Here is a 21,742-nt window from a genome sequence, read left to right as displayed (position 1 = left end):
TGGCTCGTTGCGGCGTGAAACTCTCGTCTATCCACTGGGAGGTTAGGCTAATTAGCGACACGGGGCTAACACTGCTTGTTCAAATATCCGTGGTGAAACTAAACGCAGAGGAGGCTTGCAGTAGGCTGTGGATATGTTTTTTCACGGAGTCGTGTAGTTTAGGCAGCTCCATGTCAGTCATGTAGCGGCGGCTTGGGACATCACATCTGGGCTCCAGAACATGGAGGAGACGCAGGAATCCCACATTTTCTACCTCCGAGAGTGGCTGGTCACTCAATGCAATGTACTCGATAATTGCCTGTGTTATTTTCACAGCACGTGGATTGTCTCTGGACATTTTCTCTCGTCTTGCAAGAGTTTGCTGCAGCGTGGGTTGTGTTGGTTTAGAAGCGTGGGTAAACTCTTTGTACTCGTTGTCGTGTTGGGATTTTAGGTGCTTGATTAAATTACTTCTGTTAAATGCGCTACCTTTTGAGCCTCCTCTGGACAATTTCGCTGAGCACAATTTGCAGTCCGCCTTTGTTTTGTCGTCTTCATTCACTTTGAAATAGTTCCTAGGGTTACCACTTTTAATACAAAAAAATAAGGGACGCATACTGCAGCGGGGGCCACATCCCGTATTACCCAATCAAAAGTAGGAAAGGAGGCATCTTCATAAAATGCGTGTGGGATTATTTGCATGAGACGCTGCTTTAAAAAAAATGATTAAAAAAAAAACGGGACAAAACCCGTCCCGTATTGATTCAAAATGGGATGCGCAATTTCATTCTCAAATACGGGACGATTCCGTATTTTAAAGGACGGGTGGCAACCCTACACACGGCTGATATGTCTCGCCTTGCCTTCTCCCCGCTCTGAGCTGCAGCCGGGGCCTGGGGGCGGGCACTCGGCGCCTGTGATTAACCCCTTACACGCCGCTCAAACATAGACAATTCTCAGACCGTGGTATCGGTCCCCGGTATCGGGGGACTTTTAACGAGTACGAGTACTTTAGAAAATGTGGTATCGAGGTATCGGGATCGGTGCATCCCTAATAACAATGGTAGGTAAACCGGTCATATTTAGGACTTTGTTGCATATCACTTCCATGCAATGACTGCCTGAAGTCTGCGATTCATAGACATCACCAGGTGTTGAGTATCTTCTCTGGTGATGCCCTGCCAAGCCTTTAATGCAGCCATCTGTAGCTCCTGTATTTTTCTGGGGCTTGTACCCTTTAAGGTTTCTCTTCAGCATATGGAAGGAGCGCTCAGTTGAATTTAAATCAGGTGACTGGCTTGGCAATTCAAGAATTTTCCAGTTTTTAGCTTTGAAAAACTCCTGTATTGCCTTAGCAGTATATTTGGAATCATTATCTTGGTACAGGATGAAGCGCTGTTCATTGAGATTGAAGGCATTTACTGTACTGGAACTTAAGAAGATAAGATGTTTCTGTACACTTTAGAATTCATTGTGCCTTTGCTGCCACCTGTTACATCATTAATGAATATAAGTGTGCCAGTACCTGTGGCAGCCATACATGCCCAAGCCATAAAAGCCCCTATCATCATATTTAACAGAGGAGGTGGCATGTCCCAAAACACTATGGAGGACACCATATTTCCTTTCATTAAAGTAGTTCAGCAAGAATTTCTGATCAAAACCCAATAGTAATATTAAAATAAAGTGTCCTATTATTTCAGTGGTTAACACAGTTTCACTGTGTTTTTATGAATGTTCCACACATATTCCAGTTTCTTCCCACTTCAAGAAAAATACATACTATATGTTAAGGTGATTGTCAACTAAAGGAGGAGTGAGTGCATCCTGCGATAGGCTTTCATCCTATGCAAAATTTCATGCTGTAGTGGTCTTATTATTAGCCTTTCTTCCTGATGCTCAAAATGCTCAGTTGCATTTTGCTAATGTATAATGTCATGGGAGTTTGCATATTCTCTCCCTGTTCACTCAGAACTCCTCCCAAATCATGTTGCCTAGTTGACTGATGAGTATGTTCTTATGTTCAGGGTAGGGTTCTTTCCTCATTGTACATTGTAAAAATATGTCTGGGTGGAAGGGTACAGCTAATAATGACTCTCCACCCACCAACAGTGGGCCAGTGGATAAAGACTTTTCCTCACATTTATCTGTGGCATATACTTTCTTGCACACATTATGCATGTTACCTGTGGTGCTGGAAAGCAATAGAATGAAGGTGCTTATTTTTTAAAACATAAGTTTTTTTTATTGGTAGTTGAATGTACACATTTGTGAATGCTGATAAGTTGCTATATCTTTTTTGAAACTTTTTACATGTATCCTTAGTATCTGAATCTTCTAGCCATAGCTTTGGTGTCTGTGCTGTAAATTCAATTGTTTTTTTTTTTTTTTTTGTTTTTCTTTTGGCAGGAGTTCAAAAAACAAGTCTGCAAATATAAGGTCCCCCGCCCAACATTACAAAGGCCAATACGCTTAACAGAGCAGACCATGCCATTCCCTTTTGTAAAATCTCAGAAGAGCCCGGCTGAAATAATCAGGACATTGAAAGAAAATGTTAGTGTGTTGGAGAAACTGGATCCAGCTGAAGGAAAGAAGTGTGAAAAGGTGAGGGTTCAAATCTTGACTTGGACTTGTTGCTTTCGTTTGCTAACAGAAATTTTTTAAAGCTGTCAGCCGTGTTTCTGTTAAATAGCAGCTGCCTGGCTTGATCTCTACATTACTGTGTTTGGACTTGACACTTTTCACTATTGCATTTTTGCCTAAGAATGTAGTGTGCCTTTGTACATGCCATATTCGGTTGCTTGGTTTATAGGTTGTGAACTAATATACTGGATATGTACACATGCTATTACAGTGGGCAGTACCATTACCTCATGAATTCAGTGTTAAGGGTTTGAATCCTGTACTGAGTTGTTGTCTATGTACTCCTTGCGTTTAAGTGGGTTTTTTTTCTGGGTATTCCAATTTTATATCCAGCAAAATGTAGTAGTTAGTTAATTGGCAATTCTTAAATGTCCAGTGTGAGAGGGAGTGTGCATGAGTGGGCTCAATGATGGACTGGCACTCTGTTCAGAGCAGTTTCTTGAGTGGTAACCAGTGCTGCCAAGATAGGCTGTAATCCCGTTAAATTGAATTAAGCATATATGAGAATTTTACATTTGATTCTGTTCCGATTCCTAGTAAGTCCTGGTAGGCTGTTTTTCAATACTAAAGAGAAATGAAATAAATGCAGGATTGTGGATACTGTATATTTTTGTTAAAAAGGCATAATAAACAAAATGAGTTGGTGTTCTTATTTAGTATTTTGATCTTTCTGTATACTCTAGGTGACAGAGGAAATGTCCAAGAGCTTGACAGCACTCAAGGAGATCTTGTATGGGACCAATGAGAAAGAGCCTCACACAGAGGCCGTGGCACAGCTGGCACAGGAGCTCTACAATACCAACCTCCTAATTGGGCTCATAGCCAATCTACAGAGAATAGACTTTGAAGTAAGGTTTTGTTGTTCTTTGAAGTTCTGAACACTGCTTTTTAGGCATTTAACAATTGTATTCCCTTGTATATAGTTTAGAATCTTGTTTCCTCAGACTCTGAATATGCTAAACCTTTGAAGACAGTCCCAACCTTCTTCTTTCTGAGTTACTCAGATGCTTTTTGACATTAGAAGATTGTTTTCCAGGCATTTTCTGAGTGGGGTTTGCATAATTCATTCCCTACCATCAGTTTTTCTATTCTAAGTTTAAATTACGAAATGCTAATAAGGATTATGACTTATTATCAGGAAATAATGTAAACATACAGAGCCTTCAAACAGTATTCATAACCCTTCATTTTTTCCATATTTTGTTATGTTGCAGCTTTGTGCTAAAATCATTTAAATTCATTTTTTCCCCCTCATCAAGCAAAAGCAGGCTGTTAGGAATTTTTGCAAAGTTATTAAAAACCTAAAATATCACATTGACATGAGTAGTCATACCCACTACTCAGTACTTAGTTGAAGCACCTTCTGCAGTGAGTACAACTTAGTCTTCTTGGGTCTGAAATGACCAGCTTCTTACACCTGGATTTGGGGATTTCTGCTGTTCTTCTCTGCAGGTCCTCTGACGCTCTGCCACGTTACATGGAGACCATTGGTGGACAGCTATTATGATACTGTATCTATACAGAAATATTCAATTGGTTTGAAGTCCGGCCTTGGATCTGAGCCATTAAAGGACGTTCCCAGAGTTGTTCCTAAGCCACTTCTATATTGTCTTTGTGTTTAGGATCATTTTCCTTTTGGAAAGTAAACCATTGGCCCAGTGCGCTGTGTAGTAGTTTTTTGTTAAGGATAGAACTGTAATTTGCTACATTCAACTTTATCTCAACTAATGATGCTCTAATCGATCAACCAATTTTCACTATTAAAGACTTGATCAGTCACAAAAAATGATTTTTTTCAGGATCTGATTTTCTAAGCTTTATGGTAATTTAGTTGTTGTAGTCCTTTATGCAAGGTATTGTGGTAATTGAGCTGGCACATGTATCTTTTATTAATTATTTTCATTTTTTGCTGTGATGTTCCTGTAAACACAAGGCACCAAGGCAGACTTTATCAGACAGAATATAATGTTTCATTATTTATTCTGGCACTGCGATTGCATGTTGAGGTACTGCTGCTTCTCCAATGGTTCCTGACATGTTTTTGATTTCAGACTATGAGGAAAGGCACTTTGAATTATTAAATGTTACACTAAAGGAGTGTTGGGAATATCTTTTCCCTAATTTCCTCAAACATGCCTCAGTAAGACATTATACTAGAGGTAACATCTTAGTACTCTATTTTGGCGGTTGGGTAGTACCAAATGCCTTAATTTCCTCTCGCAGTAATTTTCTTTTTAAGGGTATGATACACAAAGGCTGTTTGGATGAAACAGTCATTGGAATAAAGCTGAAGTCAAAGGCCCTTGCAAGGATTTGTGATAAATATGCTATTTAAAGCAGTGTCATCCCACCAGTGCAAACCGTGATGAGCGGTACAACTGAATAAATTGTAATACAAGATTTTTGTGATTTTTGGAAAAGGAATGCTTTTGCTCTAGAAGTGTAGAAATATGGCCCCCTGGGTGTTGATGCAGTATCTGGCAAAAATTAATTTGAGAAAAACCTCTTACTTAAAATCATAATTATTGGATGATAGCGCTTTATAGTTCTTTCAACCAAAAAAAAGGAAACACATATCATAAATATGACACCCTGTTTCTGACAGTAATTCCCTTTTTCTTTTCATACCTACTTGTTAAATCACCTGCAGTATTTTTGATTTTTCACATCTTATAATAAGACCGGTACCGATTTTTTTTAAGAATAAGGGGGATGTGCAGAGCTGTAGTAACTGCAGAGGGATAAAATTGATGAGTCATAACATGAAGTTATGGGAAAGAGTAGTGGTAGCTAGGTTAAGAAGGGAAGTGATGATTAGCAAGCAGCAGTATGGTTTCATGCCGAGAAAGAGCACCACAGATGCGATGTTTGCTCTGAGGGTGTTGAACAAGAGAAGTATGGAGAAGGACAGAATGAGTTGCATTGTGTCCTTGTGGACCTAGAAAAAGCATATGACAGGGTGCTTAGAGAGGAGTTGTGGTATTTGTATGAGGAAGTCAGGAGTGATAATGTATGAGAGATACATATGAGGGAAATGAGACAGTGGTGAGGTCTGCGGTAGGAGTGACGAATGTGTTTAAGGTGGAGGTGGAATTACATCAGGGATCAGCTCTGAGCCCTTTCTTATTTGCAGCAGTGATGGACAGGTTGTCAGATGAGATTAGACAGGAGTCCCAGTGAACTATGATGTTTGCGGATGACATTGTGATATGTAAAGAGAGTAGGGAGCAGGTTGAGGAGACCCTGGAGAGGTGGAGATAAGCTCTAGAGAGGAGAGGAATGAAGGTCAGTAGGAACAAGACAGAATACATGTGTGTTAATGAGAGGGAGGTCAGTGGAATGGTGAGGATGCAGGGAGTAGAGTTGGCGAAGGTGGATGAGTTTAAATACGTGTGATCAACAGTACGGAGTAATGGGGAGTGTGGAAGAAAAGGTGAAGAAGTGAGTGCAGGGAGGGTGGAATGGATGGAGAACAGTGTCAGGAGTGATTTGTGACAGACAGGTACTAGCAAGAATGAAAGGGAAGGTCTACAAGAGTGTACTGAGACTTGCTATGTTATATGGGTTGGAGACGGTGGCACTGACAAAAAAACAGGAGTAAAAGCTGGAAGTTAAAGATATTAAGATTTGCATTGGGTGTGACAAGGATGGACAGGATTAGAAACAAGTACATTAGAGGGTCAGCTCAGGTCAGACAGTTTGGAGACAAAGTCAGAAAGGCGAGATTGCGTTGGTTTAAATATGTACGGAGGAGAGATGCTGGGTATATTGCGAGAAGGATGTTAAGGATGCTGCTGCCAGGTAAGGGGAAAAGAGAAAGGCCTACGAGAAGGTTTATGGATGTGGTGAGAGAGGACATGCAGGTGATAGGTATGACGGAGCAAAATGCAGAGGACAGGAAAATATGGAAAAAGATTATCTGCTGTGGCAACCCCTAATGGGAGCAGCCGAAAGAAGTAGATATAATAAGACAATAATATTTTTTACTTCTGTTTTTAGGGTAAGAAAGATGTAGTTCAGATTTTCAGCAACATTCTTCGAAGACAGATTGGATCTCGAACTCCAACCGTGGAATATATTTCTTCACATACACAAATCCTTTTCATGCTGCTCAAAGGGTAAGACTATGAAATATATTAAACCTGGCAAGTTAAAATGATGCACTAAAAACATGTTTCAAGTGAAAGCTTTGACACAGTCTGTTCTCTGGAAAGTTTTTTTTTTTTTTGTTTTCCTAAAATGTATTTATTCCCTTGCAGGTATGAAACCCAGGAGGTAGCTCTTAATTGTGGGATGATGTTGCGGGAATGCCTCCGTCATGAGCCACTGGCCCGTACAATCCTGTTCTCTGATGAGTTTTATAACTTCTTTAGATATGTAGAGCTCTCCACTTTTGACATTGCCTCAGATGCCTTTGCCTCCTTCAGGGTAAGCCACCTAATTAAAGTGCTGCTGCTGCTCTCTCAAGTGGTTTCTATTTTTAGGAGATACTGCAGTTCCTTTAATAGATTTTGACACATACATAAATGTTATACAACCAGGTATTTTTTTCTAGATTTTATTTTAAAGTTATTTTGCTTTGTAGCTCCATGTAAGACACTGTCTCAAAACCCTTATCCTGGTGGACTATTATATCTTCTGTGCCACTTTTCCATGAGCACCAAGTGAAAGCAGACTAAACTTAAGTTCCTGCACTAAATTCACTATATTTTTCTTGACTGTTTCTGGAGCCACCCATGATATTTTGCAGCCCACTTGGCTCCTTTTTGGTTTGTGGAACTTGAGACAATGAAAATGTCCTATAGTGACTCTGTGGTGACCTTGTGGTCACAGATTGGTTTAAGCCAGTGTCACCATAAAGACAAATACATTTACAGTCTAATTTTAGCTGGTATGATGCAGCTTTTAAACAGTCTTTGTTTTGTGCATTTCTTGTTTTTTTTTGTATTCAGAATAAAACTGCATGTACACCAGACCATAAGGAAAGTGCTAGCACTTACAACAGTTTGGCTAATGATAGTGTTCAGTGCACTTTTTTAAATAAAAATTTTACATTTTTAAATAAAAAAATAGGAAAGGAAGTGATGAGATGGGTGTCTTATTCAGTGTAGTACAGTGTCTTGGAAAATAAAAACAAATGACTACAAAACATCAAGTAATGAAGTTGCAATCAGCACTACAATAATTCCCTCTATGTCTTCCATTTGTTAAGTACAAAGATATCTATTGCTTATGTGTGATTATGTTAATGTATAAATTATGCCTTCTTTAACTTGATTGCATATCATGTAAAAATCAGTGGAAGTAGCCATTCAGCCTGGTGCTAGTTTTCTCACGTTAATGGAATAGTGGCACTATTATTTTTCCTGCAGCTGAATTCTTCTACGTGAATGAATTCTTGGAATAAAAGAAGGGTAGCACAGCATTTTCAGTAGCTTTACAATTTCATGAAGACTGTACATTTGCTTTGTAGGTTCAATTTCTTGGTCCAAAGAAGTGCTGTAAGGTTAATTAATACCTGTGAACTGGCCCAAGGCTTTGAGGATACCTTTAGAATTGTACTCTGTAAGGGTAAAGCTTATTACTTACTGTCTTAGTAGCCTGCAGCATCTCATGACCCGAATCAAACAAATATATATATATTATATATATATATATATATATATATATGTTGAATGGATGATCTTCAGTAAGCCTATATTGTTCTATTTCATTTTATTATTATCTGATTACCATCAACATTCATGGTGTCCTTGGATAGCAAAGAAAAGATAATATGGCGTATCATGTACAACTTGGTTTAATTATAAGGAGAAAGGAGGAAACTGACTTAGCGATTCTTATAACAAAGAACTTCACTGTAAGAGAAATTGCATAAGGCCTCAACTCAGTGTATTAAATTACTGTTGACTTTTCAGTCACCTTCGTTAGGAAACATTGTCCCTAGTTGTGTGTGTTTTCCTCCTTTTAATTCCGCAATTCTTACAATTAGTTTATTTTTTGTTGTTGTTATATAGGACATTTCAGTTTATTAACCCAAAATGCAACATACAAATGATTTAATATTTAATTTTCTGACAATGTTCTATTATTTGACTATTTTTTATCATTAATGTTGTATACCATTTTGTGACAGTGTTATGCTCTGGGTGCCAGCTGTAGACACGACGTGCTGCCAGACAACGTAGCACAGCCCATGATGTCGGCACAATTTAGCTGTAAAAAAAGGCAGCATGTACTGCGAAATGTCTGAGCTTTGACCAAACAAAGGAAGGGCATTCACAAGGGACTCTGCTCTCAACCAGATAAAAGAAAAGAAAAACATTTAGGGAAAAGGATACTGGCTTTGTGTAGAATTTCCTTTTGACATTGACTTTAGTTTTGTTGTAATAACCTGGTAAATGGCAAATTCTGTACTGTGACCCAGCTAACTACCTTGATAATTCTGCTGCCTTATCCCAAAAGGAAGGACCTTTTTGATCTCTGCTGCGTTTTTCTTGAATGTGTTCTGTTGTTCATGTTAGCTTGTATATGTGAGTGTGTATGTGTAATATTTGTAAATAATATATATATGTGTTGTATATGTTGATGTATATACTAGGAGGCTCCGCCCACTGCTCGCTTCACTCGCCAAGCCCGGGGACAGGCACTAGGACCCCATCTATCCACCAGCTGAGCCATTCAGTTAGAAAAAGCGATTGTATTTAAAGATATGGTACAAGCCCCATACTAACTACAAGGTCACAGGGGTCTGCTGGAGCCAATCCCAGCCAACACAGGGCGCAAGGCAGGAAACAAACCCCGGGCAGGGCACCAGCCCACCGCAGGCACACACACACACACCAAGCACACACTAGGGACAATTTAGAATCGCCAATCCACCCAACCTGCATGTCTTTGGACCTTGGGAAGAAGCACCCGCAGGAAAGCCACGCAGATACGGGGAGAACATGCAAACTCCATGCAGGGAGGACCCGGGAAGCGAACCCAGGTCTCCTAACTGCAAGGCAGCAGCGCTACCCACTGTGCCACCGTGCCGCTGTTTGGTTAATCGTTTGGTTAAAGGTTTATTAAAAACAATATTTGGAATTACCTTTTCTTCAAGATCACATAGAATTTTGAATCTGTTTTTGGAGACACATTGTGACAATGCAACGTATAATCGCCCGTGAGTGAATATTGTTTCTGTTTCTCAAAACAGAATAATCTGACTTTTTCTTATGGTTGTCCCTGTGATTTGTTAATTGTCATAGCAAAAGCTAATCTCACGGTAAACTGTAAACATTTTAATACGAATGGCATATCACGATCTCCTTTGGTGTCTAATGTTATTCGCAGAATATATAGATCACCTTTCTTGTCGCCTGTTAAAATTTTTCTCCGCGCTGCTCTTTCTTCTTTGCGTTGTTTCATCTAGAACGTATTGTCCTTCTACGCTTTATATGTGCTGAGAGCACATGATCTGTACGAGCTACGGATTTACAATTTAAAGAGACTGTCATTTTCATGGGAATTGTTACATATGCATTATTTTCACTTTTACGTTAAAAACGTTTGTAAATACAATACTTGTCCTTTATTTCCGGCCCCGGGCATGGTTAAATCTCTTTCTTGCAGGATGTATAACGCTACTCCCGTTGTGAAGGGGGGGGGGGGGCAGCTGCTGTTGCATCACGTCTTGCAAGAATCTCATGTTCTGTATCCCCACGAGACGCTCTGTGGCCATTCTCTTTCGTCTCGCGGGTCTTTTATTTGTCTTCCGTGATGATCATGTATCGTCTCCTAGTCATTCCATCCCACAGGATTTTCTTTTATAATAGAGAGAAAACAAAATGGCAAGTAACAATGGAATCAATCAAGGCGGTGACTTTACGACCATATACAAGTACCAGGAGTAGTATTCATATTGAAATTCTCTTTTGTGTAGACAGTAGCATTACCGTTTAGCTAACTGCAGTGTTGCTTGTACATCTAAAAACACATTTAAAGAGCTGAATTTTTTCAAAGTGGGTTCAGTCAAGGGAGGAACGGACAGATCACTGGTGCTGTGAATTTCCTACTTAGGTATGAACTGCGCAACCTGTTCTTCATACTTATATATATTGTTTCATGTGGATTTCTGGTACCTTTCTGATAGGTCACTATTTATTTTTAGCATTCTTAGCCTAAATTTTTTCTTTCTTCCTTCCATCCATCCATCCATTTTCCAACCCGCTGAATCCAAACACAGGGTCATGGGGGTCTGCTGGAGCCAATCCCAGCCAACACAGGGCACAAGGCAGGAACCAATCCTGGGCAGGGTGCCAACCCACCGCAGAGTTAGCAATTTACAAATTTCAAAAAGAATAAGTTGAAAAATACTGAGAAGCAAAAATTCTGGGACAGTGAAGTCATCATTGGAGGAAAGGTACTTTTATGAGGAGGAGATTTTAGACAGTGCTTAGCTATTCTTGCACATGCCATGCGCTCAGCTATTGTTCTGTGCACCTTAAAATACGCAGACAATTGGCATTGCTTTCAAAAGATACAGTTAGTAAAAAAGATACGATGTCCAGAACCAGATCATAACAATTGCTTATTACAACTGAGAGATGGTACACTCACCAATACAGATGGACTTCAGCCACATATTATTACAATTCCTCAAGCCTTTATCTGCGACGACTTAGTTACAGAGAGATTTGGAACAGCAATCTCATTAGACCAAATGTCCCTTTTAACACAACGCACTATATTATGTCCAAAAAATATTAATGTGGAAAACATAAATACCCAAGTCATTCCATTACTTCCTGGAAAGACAAAAACTCTTTCTAAGCTCTGACAAACTTGACTCTGATCACAACAATAACCATCTTAAATGACCTTACAAGTTCTGAGCTGGAATTACCTTTTACACTTAAACGGCGTGTACAAAGAAATTTTCAAATAAACCTTTACACTGTGCCACACACTTTATTGTTTACTTTCTATTTGCATCATCTACACCGTCACACTATTCTGTATCTCATTCATACATCGCGCTCTTTGTCATTCCCAACACCAGGGGTTGGCAAGCGAAGCGAGCAGGGGGCGGAGCCCCCTAGTATATACACTAGGTGGAAAGATAAATATTAGACTAAAGTACAGAGTATCGGTTTTTATGTATGAGCAATGCTTTACATAGAACATAAACAATATTGGGATGGCACAGTGGTTCAATGATAGCACTGCTGTCTTGCAAAAAGGAGACCAGGCTTCACATTCTCTTCATGTCTGTGAGGGTTTCCTCCAGGTGCAATGCTTTTCTCCCTATCAGTCTAAAGACGTACAGGTAAACTGACACCTAATGTGTGTGTGTGTGTGTGTTCATCTTGCAGTGAGCTAACGCCCCGTCCAGGGATTGTTCCTACCTTGTGTGTTGCTTGCCAGGATAGGCATCAGCTTCCCCATGATGCTACTCTGTATAAGTGGGTGTATAAGATGGATGGATGCATATACAGTACCGGAAAAAAATTAATTTTAGTGTTTCATCCTCCAATTCTAACCCAGCAGAATTATTGAGACAAATGAATCTAAAGCAAAATAAAGTTTGTTTAAAGTTAGTATTTGGTCACTTAGCTCTTACGTGCAATAACCGCCCCATGTCTGAAAACCATTCACATTACCAGTCTCTCAATAACTTGAGCCTCTTTCAGCTGGCACTTGTTTTGGAGCTTTGCTGACTTTAGTTTTCTGTTTAATAGGATACATTCTTCAATATATTCTCAATTTGATTTAAATCAGGAGACTAACTTGGACAGCCTGTAACTTACCACTTTTTCTTTCTGATGAACTCCTTGTTTTGAGAAGAAAAGACATCTGTGTTTTGTTTCTTTGGATGTTATTTTTAGGCTTCTCTTCACAGGTCTAAAAATACCTATGCTGTCAGGTGCTGTGATCTTCCTGGGACTTCTTTTTCATAATATTCCTTGCTGCTGATTTTGGAATGCCTGGTCGTTCTACAAAAATGGTGTTCAGTATTTGCTTTAATTTCATCTTCAGAATTACTTGCTTCTCTATTACAGTGAATTCTCCATTTTTCTTTTCTTTTTTTTTTTTTTGTACCATTGAAGTCTATGCCATATCTCACATGCAAACTCCACTGATTATAACCAACCCTACACACTCACAGATAATTAAGGGAACATGGAACACCTGAGCAATCCGAATAATCTGTTCTTAATTTGTCCCACTACTCAGCTGGAATTGGGGGATTTAACCATGACAAATGTCATTATTTCCAAGTTTGGTTGTTTTCATGTGGAATACATATTTTATGAATATTGTATATAACAAAAACTTACAGCAATTTAAGGATTTGGAAAAATATTATAAGATGATGTGGGACACTTTATAGTGCAACGGTGACAGGGCCCATAAGTTATAGTAAATAAACCTGCTGTAGACATAAATACTCTGAAAATGATGTGCTGAAAAGTGTCTTAGTCTTATGGACTTTGTTCAGAATTATTTGTGATGTGACAACACATTCAATCACAGTCAGTCATTATTATGTTTTATTTATTTATTTATTTTTACTATAGTCATGATTTCCTAAACCTCTCAAGAACTGTAGTTCTATTTCTAGACTAAAAATGATCATAGTAACCAGTGGCTAATCTGGGAAGAAAAAGAAAAGGCAGGACATGGGACACCAGTCCATCATGGGATCCTGCTTTCTTTTTGCTTATGAAGTATATGACAAAACATTTTATTTAATTTAATATTCGCTATTTTATATTTTTCAGGACCTTCTGACTAGACACAAAATGATGTGTGCTGACTTTTTGGAAACAAACTATGATAAGGTATGTTTTTAGCAATGTATTTTTGTTATTTTACTAGTGTGTCCCTTACAGCTGGCTTTCTTATCTCTGTTAAATTCAGAACGTAATTTATTTTATAGTTTCATAAATCTTTTAAGTTTAACTGATTTCAAAAGCAGACTCCAAAAGGAAGAGCAAAGTCCAAATCCAACATTATACACTCACAGCTCTTTTACATGTGCACAATCATTGCAAGACAAAACACCTGACAAAAAGAAGGAGGTGGCAGTCAATGGTCTCATTACTTATTTTCATAAATATTGTATATATTTGACATATTGCCTTGCAGTAATAGCTTCATATTCTTTCTTTACAATTTTTTTCAGTATACAGAAAAAAATAGCAATTTTCAATTCAGCATCCTAGAACTTATTGACATTGTTTTATATGTTGTAACTTCAGTCAGTAACAGTGCAACCTTTCTAGTGTAGATCTTTTCCTTTATTAGCTAAGCATCATTACAATATTTCATCCATTATTGAACCCTGATCTAAGTGACAGTAATCAGGCTATAATTATAACCAAAGTAGGAGTCTAGCCTTTTACAGTGCACAAATGCACACAGAGAGCCTGGCACTTGAATCGACATAGTTTAAGGACTGAAGCTGCACAGATGGTATGTTGTTTAACTTTACACGGTTGAAGGACAACTTGGGCGGGCCTCTGTTTAATATGTGGGCACATACTATCAGGATTACACATTTAACATTTTGTTTCTGTTTTATGTGCAATTTTCATTATGATGTGCAAGTGGAGTTTTTGATTTAAATCTTAACACCACCACAATGTTGGCATAGTAAATTTTATTGATGAATTCTATGACCAATGTACAAATATTCCTTGAACTCCTTCACTTTCAGTTTTAAGGCATTGAACACTTGGACATGATTTAACAATCTCCTAATCCTTGTGAAGTCCTAAAATTAGATACATTTATTTGACTTTATATATTCATCATAAAATAAGTCAACATGAAGAAAATGTGGAAAATGGTACATTCTATGATTCAGTAAACCAATTAAGTAAATCCAGTTTTGGCAGTTACTGTATAACTAGAAACAGTCACTTTCTGCATAAATTTAAATCTTCACATCATATTGGAGGAATTTTGGATAAAACGCATGGTACAGCACAAGGTTGAGAAGTCTTTGAAAAATCAATTGGTCTGCCCAAGATGATATTGTTTCCTCTTAAGATGGACTCTGGGATAAAGAGGCGGGTCCAGGTGGTCTGACCCCGGAAGTGAGTCACAGTTGGAGAAGTGTCAATCTTCCTTTCTGCAGGAAGTTGAAGGAGAAGAGGGAATGTTATTATACAATGCTCCCTCATGTCTCAGTGGTAAACTATACTAATGCAAGCCTTTAGTTTGTTCCCTAAGCTCACGCGTGTGACACCACATGCAACTTCACAAACCTAAACTGTTGTGCCATTTTCTTCTTGGAGAGAACATCTTTCTGCTGACCCAGCTTTCATGAAAGTCAAGTTGTTAAATTGTTTTTTGATGGTGAAGTCATACACTGTAATGTTTATTATGTTACTAGGGACATATTGACCTTTGAAATGTAGCTTTTGGGTTATTAGTGATTTCCCAGAGCAGCATACCTTCTTATGTTTGGGTGCACTAACTGATGATATGATTTTCCAACTTACTGCTGGGAAGATTCTGTTTTGAGTGTTCTTTGTAAATAATCCTTTTCATAACCCTTCCCAGACTGATGAGTAATAACAATTTCTGCTCTGACATCATTGCAGATGTTTTGTTTCCTTGGGATTATCCTACCACAAACCCGAATGCACTAAACCAAACTGCCAGAGGTTATCTTTTATATACAACTGGTAGCAGTTAGTCAAGTCTGCTTGATTAGCAGTACTTAGTTCTGATTAATATCTTTAAGTGATGGTTTCTGCATGTTGACTTACTTTTATCTTGAGGAAATAATAAATCATTTACAAGCTGTTTGTCACCTTAGATGAATTGTCTTTTTCTGGACTAACAATTGTTAGTCATCTCATGATTTTTTCTTTTTTCAGCTATGCCTCAAAACGAGTGTTAAAACAAACCTAGGATACATTAAATGAAGTTTAGGCAAATATCCTACTCATTCCTGACATCTGCTGGGCACCTTCTTGGTCACTGTAAGAAATAAATATAAAATGATTATCAAGCATCCAACATTCATTCATCAATCCAGATTGTAGAAACAGCATTGCCTGGGCTTATGGCCCCCTGAGCCCATGCACATCATTATGAAATGATAAGAATAAGTTGATAAGAAAAACTACTTTGTTGACCTTTACAGATGTTGTCTCATACCATTCCCTGCCTGTCATCACATATACATTGGTTTTAAGGATGACAGGAACTGGCATTATAAGGTGTTTGAAAGGAAAAGAGAAAATGCCACATGAACATAATGCAATATATTGCTAAGAAAGAACACCAAAGATATCAAAGTACTCTGCGCTAACCCTCCCTCCCTCTAAAAGAGTGCATTGAGACACAAAAGACAAACCTATTTAGAGCTGTAAGAAATGTCGCTACTGCTTGGTAAACCTGTCTTTTTAAGTGACACTTGACATTCTCTATTTATTGATTTGATCTGTTACAGGTGTTTACAGAATATGAAAAGCTACTGCACTCTGAAAATTATGTGACCAAACGGCAGTCGTTAAAGGTATGCTCAAAGGCTTCTCATCACACCTCTATTTTAAATTGAACCATTCCCTCTAATAGATAAGTAGATACTCTCCTTGTTCTCTCGAGAGTGCTTTCTTTTTCTTTATTCCCGTTTGTGTCCCAAAGCCTTGTCTAACTGATCTCTGGGGTGTAAGTTGACAGAACATTCACCTAGCAACCCTTTTTGCATTTGCACTCTGTGTTCTCTGCAAGTGCTGAACTTACCTCACAACATCATAAAATAAACCCAGGTTTATTAATTGGTTTCATTTTAAAGTTTAGTGGATTTGCTTTGTTTTAATTTGTTTCTAAATAAATTATCAGCTACTGAATTAAAAAAAATCATTTATAATACTTTCATAGATTGAAGTAAACACATGCTACTTAATTGAGAGCCCTAGTAGACAGAGTTTACAGTAATTTTTATAATATTACAATATGTTTGTTTTCACCATTGTTGTTTACCCCAGCTTCTAAACTATCCATCTATGTCCACTGTGTTCATAGCTTTTGGGTGAACTACTTCTGGACAGACACAACTTCACTGTAATGACCAAGTACATCAGTCGAGCTGAAAACCTCAAGCTTATGATGAATCTTCTGCGAGACAACAGTCGTAATATCCAGTTTGAGGCCTTCCATGTTTTCAAGGTAAAAAAGGATTAGATCACCGGAGGACAAAAAAAGTCAAGTCTAGTCAGTCAGTCAGTCAGTCAGTCAGTCATAAGTACCGAATACTGATCTTTATCAGTTTTAAGTACCTGGATACTGAATCTTCAGAGCTTAAGCAAAGGGTAATCTTTCATTGTTACCCTCAAGGTTGCAATGGAAAAGTCAGCTGCATTTTGTAAGCTACTTTGACGAATGTTTTTGGGTGAAAGGAATCTGATTTTCGTTCACATTCTTTTTTTAAATTTTTGAACATGAGATCTGGAGGTATTGTAATGAAAGTCAGTAGTTGACCATTGTGTCAAGTCACTCAACAATGTTAATCTACTTTGAACTCTAGGGAGTGTTTTTCAGCTGTTGCCAAACCCAGATCAGCACCATGGTAGCGAAGTATAATAAAAGAACAGGTTGTCTTAAAACGTAAGCAGTGAGACAAGGTGAACACATAAAGCACAATGAATGATGCAAAAGAATAAAAGCTAACTCTGCCAATGGGCTACCCTATACATACAGTGCATCCGGAAATTATTCACAGCGCATCACTTTTTCCACATTTTGTTATGTTACAGCCTTATTCCAAAATGGATTAAATTCATTTTTTTCCTCAGAATTCTACACACAACACCCCATAATGACAACGTGAAAAAAGTTTACTTGAGATTTTTGCAAATTTATTAAAAATAAAAAAATTGAGAAAGCACATGTACATAAGTATTCACAGCCTTTGCCATAAAGCTCAAAATTGAGCTCAGGTGCATCCTGTTTCCCCTGATCATCCTTGAGATGTTTCTGCAGCTTAATTGGAGTCCACCTGTGGTAAATTCAGTTGATTGGACATGATTTGGAAAGGCACACATCTGTCTATATAAGGTCCCACAGTTGACAGTTCATGTCAGAGCACAAACCAAGCATGAAGTCAAAGGAATTGTCTGTAGACCTCCGAGACAGGATTGTCTCGAGGCACAAATCTGGGGAAGGTTACAGAAAAATTTCTGCTGCTTTGAAGGTCCCAATGAGCACAGTGGCCTCCATCATCTGTAAGTGGAAGAAGTTCGAAACCACCAGGACTCTTCCTAGAGCTGGCCGGCCATCTAAACTGAGCGATCAGTGGAGAAGGGCCCTTGTCAGGGAGGTGACCAAGAACCCGATGGTCACTCTGTCAGAGCTTCAGAGGTCCTCTGTGGAGAGAGGAGAACCTTCCAGAAGGACAACCATCTCTGCAGCAATCCACCAATCAGGCCTGTATGGTAGAGTGGCCAGACGGAAGTCACTCCTTAGTAAAAGGCACATGGCAGCCCGCCTGGAGTTTGCCAAAAGGCACCTGAAGGACTCTCAGACCATGAGAAAGAAAATTCTCTGGTCTGATGAGACAAAGATTGAACTCTTTGGTGTGAATGCCAGGCGTCACATTTGGGGGAAACCTGGCACCATCCCTACAGTGACGCATGGTGGTGGCAGCATCATGCTGTGGGGATGTTTTTCAGCGGCAGGAACTGGGAGACTAGTCAGGATAAAGGGAAAGATGACTGCAGCAATGTACAGAGACATCCTGGATGAAAACCTGCTCCAGAGCGCTCTTGACCTCAGACTGGGGCAATGGTTCATCTTTCAGCAGGACAACGACCCTAAGCACACAGCCAAGATATCAAAGGAGTGGCTTCAGGACAACTCTGTGAATGTCCTTGAGTGGCCCAGCCAGAGCCCAGACTTGAATCCGATTGAACATCTCTGAAGAGATCTTAAAATGGCTGTGCACCGACGCTTCCCATCCAACCTGATGGAACTTGAGAGGTGCTGCAAAGAGGAACTGGTGAAACTGGCCAAGGATAGGTGTGCCAAGCTTGTGGCATCATAATCAACAAGACTTCAGGCTGTAATTGCTGCCAAAGGTGCATCGACAAAGTATTGAGCAAAGGCTGTGAATACTTATGTACATGTGATTTCTCAGTTTTTTTATTTTTAATAAATTTGCAGAAAGCTCAAGTAAACTTTTTTCACGTTGCCATTATGGGGTGTTGTGTGTAGAATTCTGAGGAAAAAACTGAATTTAATCCATTTTGGAATAAGGCTGTAACATAACAAAATGTGGAAAAAGTGATGCGCTGTGAATACTTTCTGGATGCACTGTATGGCAAAGCATCACTATCACATGGAGTGACATCTACACTTTTCTTACATGTACAAAGCATAACTCCATTCTTCCCCCACTTAAAAAAAATTCAGTTTTCTCTCCTCCCCTGACCTTTACTCTGTCTCCCAACTCCAAGCTTTAAAATCTTTACTGATTCCTAGTACACCTCAGCATCTACTTCCTGGGTCCTGAGTAACACGAAATCCTGAGATAATATGGGCAGATCTCACCCTTACTGCCTCAATTGTTCCCTAGAGTTCACAGCAGATTAACATTGCTGAGTGACTTGACAAAATGGTCAACTCCTGCATCTCTCCACCATTTTAATGTTGTGTTGCACCTAAGTACACTTAAAAGCTACAAAATATTATGTTAAGGTGGTGTTTTGGGGAAATCCACACAAAATAGGAGGTCCCATGCTTGAACTAGGATCCTTACTCATTGCCCCTGTCTGTCATAGAAGGTGTTGCTGCTTCTGTTACCTTTAAGTTATGCTCAACTAAAATAATAATGCTCAAAGACTTGCGTGTATTTCACACACATTCAGTAATTCCTGCAAATTCTAATTTTTAACTCATGAATTTCCTGCACATACATATTTGGTAAGCAGTCTGTCTTGCTTGTTGAAAGCATATTCCTTGTGTTTTTAAAATTAGTAAAATATTGCCTAATTTGTTACTTAGAAATTGATTTATATTTTGTTAAGGTCACATGTTTAGGATGTCACCTCCCTGTTGCATTTGCTCTTAACTGGAACATGCAGCTGCTGAATTCTGCAATCTGACTGGCTGGTTGTGGAGCGTAGTTGAAGACTGTCTGTGTGCACTTTAGAAAGAACTCAACTAAATTTACTTAAATTGAAGGCTAAAAACAGGTTAAAGTATATTCTTGTGTTAAAATCAATACAGAAATTTTAGAAATTGAGTTGGATTGTTTAGTAAATTTGTATTCAGTTTCGCTCCTTTTTATTTGGTGAACAGACTGAAGATATTCATAATTCTTTTAATGTATGTGGTGGACTACAGATAAACAAAAAGATCAACAGTCCTCAAGTATAGGCTGTCACTTCTCTGACTCTGAAAATAAAGACATTTCAGCATAAAAATGAGGACTTTGTAGGACACTTTACCCTATGATATCACAATTCACTTTTACATTCTTTATGGCCTATTAGAAATGTCTTCAGTACATGATAACCTCAAAGCAAATATGTTAAATGGCAAACTAATCACAGTCATTCTCAAATCTACTTACGCCAATTTAGAGGAGCAGGGGGCAAGAGCCTGTCCTGGCAGTACTGGGCACAATGTAGTTATATTTGGTAGTTTAGAAATGTCCCATTGTACCATTTGCTTAATCTGTGCAGTGCTCTTATGTTTTACAGCCTTTCTATCATCTATAATGTCACTCAACAATTTCTCTCTGTTTTGCTTAGCCTAAAAATACACAATTTTTTTCATTTTTTAAAATGTAATTATTTTTGTGGCTGGCTTTGTGGAAGTTTCATAACAGGGCCCCCCTCCTCATGAGGGCTGGGGGGTTAGTATGTCTGATATGCTACTGGCTATATGTATAATGTTTTATTTGGCATAATTAGTAATGCAGTAATTTGTAGAATGGAGACGTCTGTTTTTGTTTCATGTATGGGTCTGTAGTGTACACTGGAAAGTTAAAACGTTTTTAACTCCACACCAATACTATGTTTCTTTAAGATTAACCAGGCAGACTTTATTTTGGTTAATACATTCTCATTACTTTTTTAGGCCAGCAGTGTTTTCCAGTGATTGTCTGCTTCCTGTGTCAAGCAACAGTGCTGATAATAATGTATGACAATTTAGTGCCTCATTACAACAATTTCTGGATGGTGATATACTGCATGATATGTGGATTCTCAGTTGTTAGTCTCTCATCTTCCAATCTGATTTCCTTTAATACAGATATAATTAACAACCCAATTTGAAAAAGAGGGAGAAATTTGGGGGGCTCTGAATTCAATCATTCTGTGTTCTCAAATAATGTTAGAGGCCACCTAACCTAGTAGATGCCAGGAATGCTTGAACCTCCGAGAGTCCAGGAAGGGCCATCAGAAATGCCACAAGATCTCATGGCATTACAGGGTCTCTGACTGGGAAAGCTGAAACCAGGTTTTCCTTTTAAAACCAAGGTTATGAAGCACTGGCAGGAAACTGCTAAAGAACAGAAAATTATTTTTGACAGGAAGAAGTGAGGACCATGTTGCTGTTTTAAGGGAATAGGGTCTTTTGAGAACTGCATTTTAAAGTCTCAGGGGTACAGGATTACTGAGGGCCATGAGAAAGGCCCTACATTCTTGTTCTCATGGCCAAAGAGAGGAGCCAACCTTGACCTCAGAATTAATTCCAGGGTTTGGCTGGTAGTGAACTAAATATGGGGTTTAAAAGCTCTCTCCAAATATCCTAGTAAATTTTCTGTTGAGTGAAGAGAAGAGGTAATAGCTTAATTTGGGTGGAAGAAGGGCCAGGATTTTAAGAGAGAGTAGACTAGAGGTAAAAAAAAAAAAAAAAATAGTACCATGGTGTTTTACAATGGAGGGGGCATGTTTTTGAGCCACTATAAAGTAAAAAAAATACTATTTTATTATCAGAACACACCCTTTGAATATCATTTATTCACTTAATATCATTAAATACTATTTAATATTGTATAATTTTAAAACACATAATTTTAATATGATCTGTATTACACCAAATGCAGAAAAAATGTGAGCATGCTTTCCATATCAATGTTCATTTTCTGAAACAATTTTCTCCAATCAAA

The 21,742-nt window shown here is 38.5% G+C and overlaps 1 protein-coding gene across 1 annotated transcript in view; it reads left to right on the top strand.

Moving 5' to 3' along the window:
• Positions 1-21,742, top strand: part of cab39l1 (calcium binding protein 39, like 1) — a 49,605-nt gene that overhangs the window by 23,416 nt on the left and 4,447 nt on the right. Inside the window, exons 2-8 of the mRNA XM_028815768.2 lie at positions 2,389-2,583; positions 3,306-3,470; positions 6,622-6,740; positions 6,882-7,050; positions 13,392-13,451; positions 16,079-16,144; positions 16,654-16,797. Of these exons, the coding sequence (XP_028671601.1) occupies positions 2,467-2,583; positions 3,306-3,470; positions 6,622-6,740; positions 6,882-7,050; positions 13,392-13,451; positions 16,079-16,144; positions 16,654-16,797 (840 nt within the window). The 5' untranslated portion in view covers positions 2,389-2,466. The remainder of the gene's footprint in view (positions 1-2,388; positions 2,584-3,305; positions 3,471-6,621; positions 6,741-6,881; positions 7,051-13,391; positions 13,452-16,078; positions 16,145-16,653; positions 16,798-21,742) is intronic.

This window comes from Erpetoichthys calabaricus, chromosome 12 (genome assembly GCF_900747795.2).
Source record: "Erpetoichthys calabaricus chromosome 12, fErpCal1.3, whole genome shotgun sequence".
Classification (NCBI taxonomy): Eukaryota; Metazoa; Chordata; class Cladistia; order Polypteriformes; family Polypteridae; genus Erpetoichthys; species Erpetoichthys calabaricus.
Note: the sequence above shows the minus strand (reverse complement) of the source record. Positions and strands in the feature narration are given on the sequence as shown.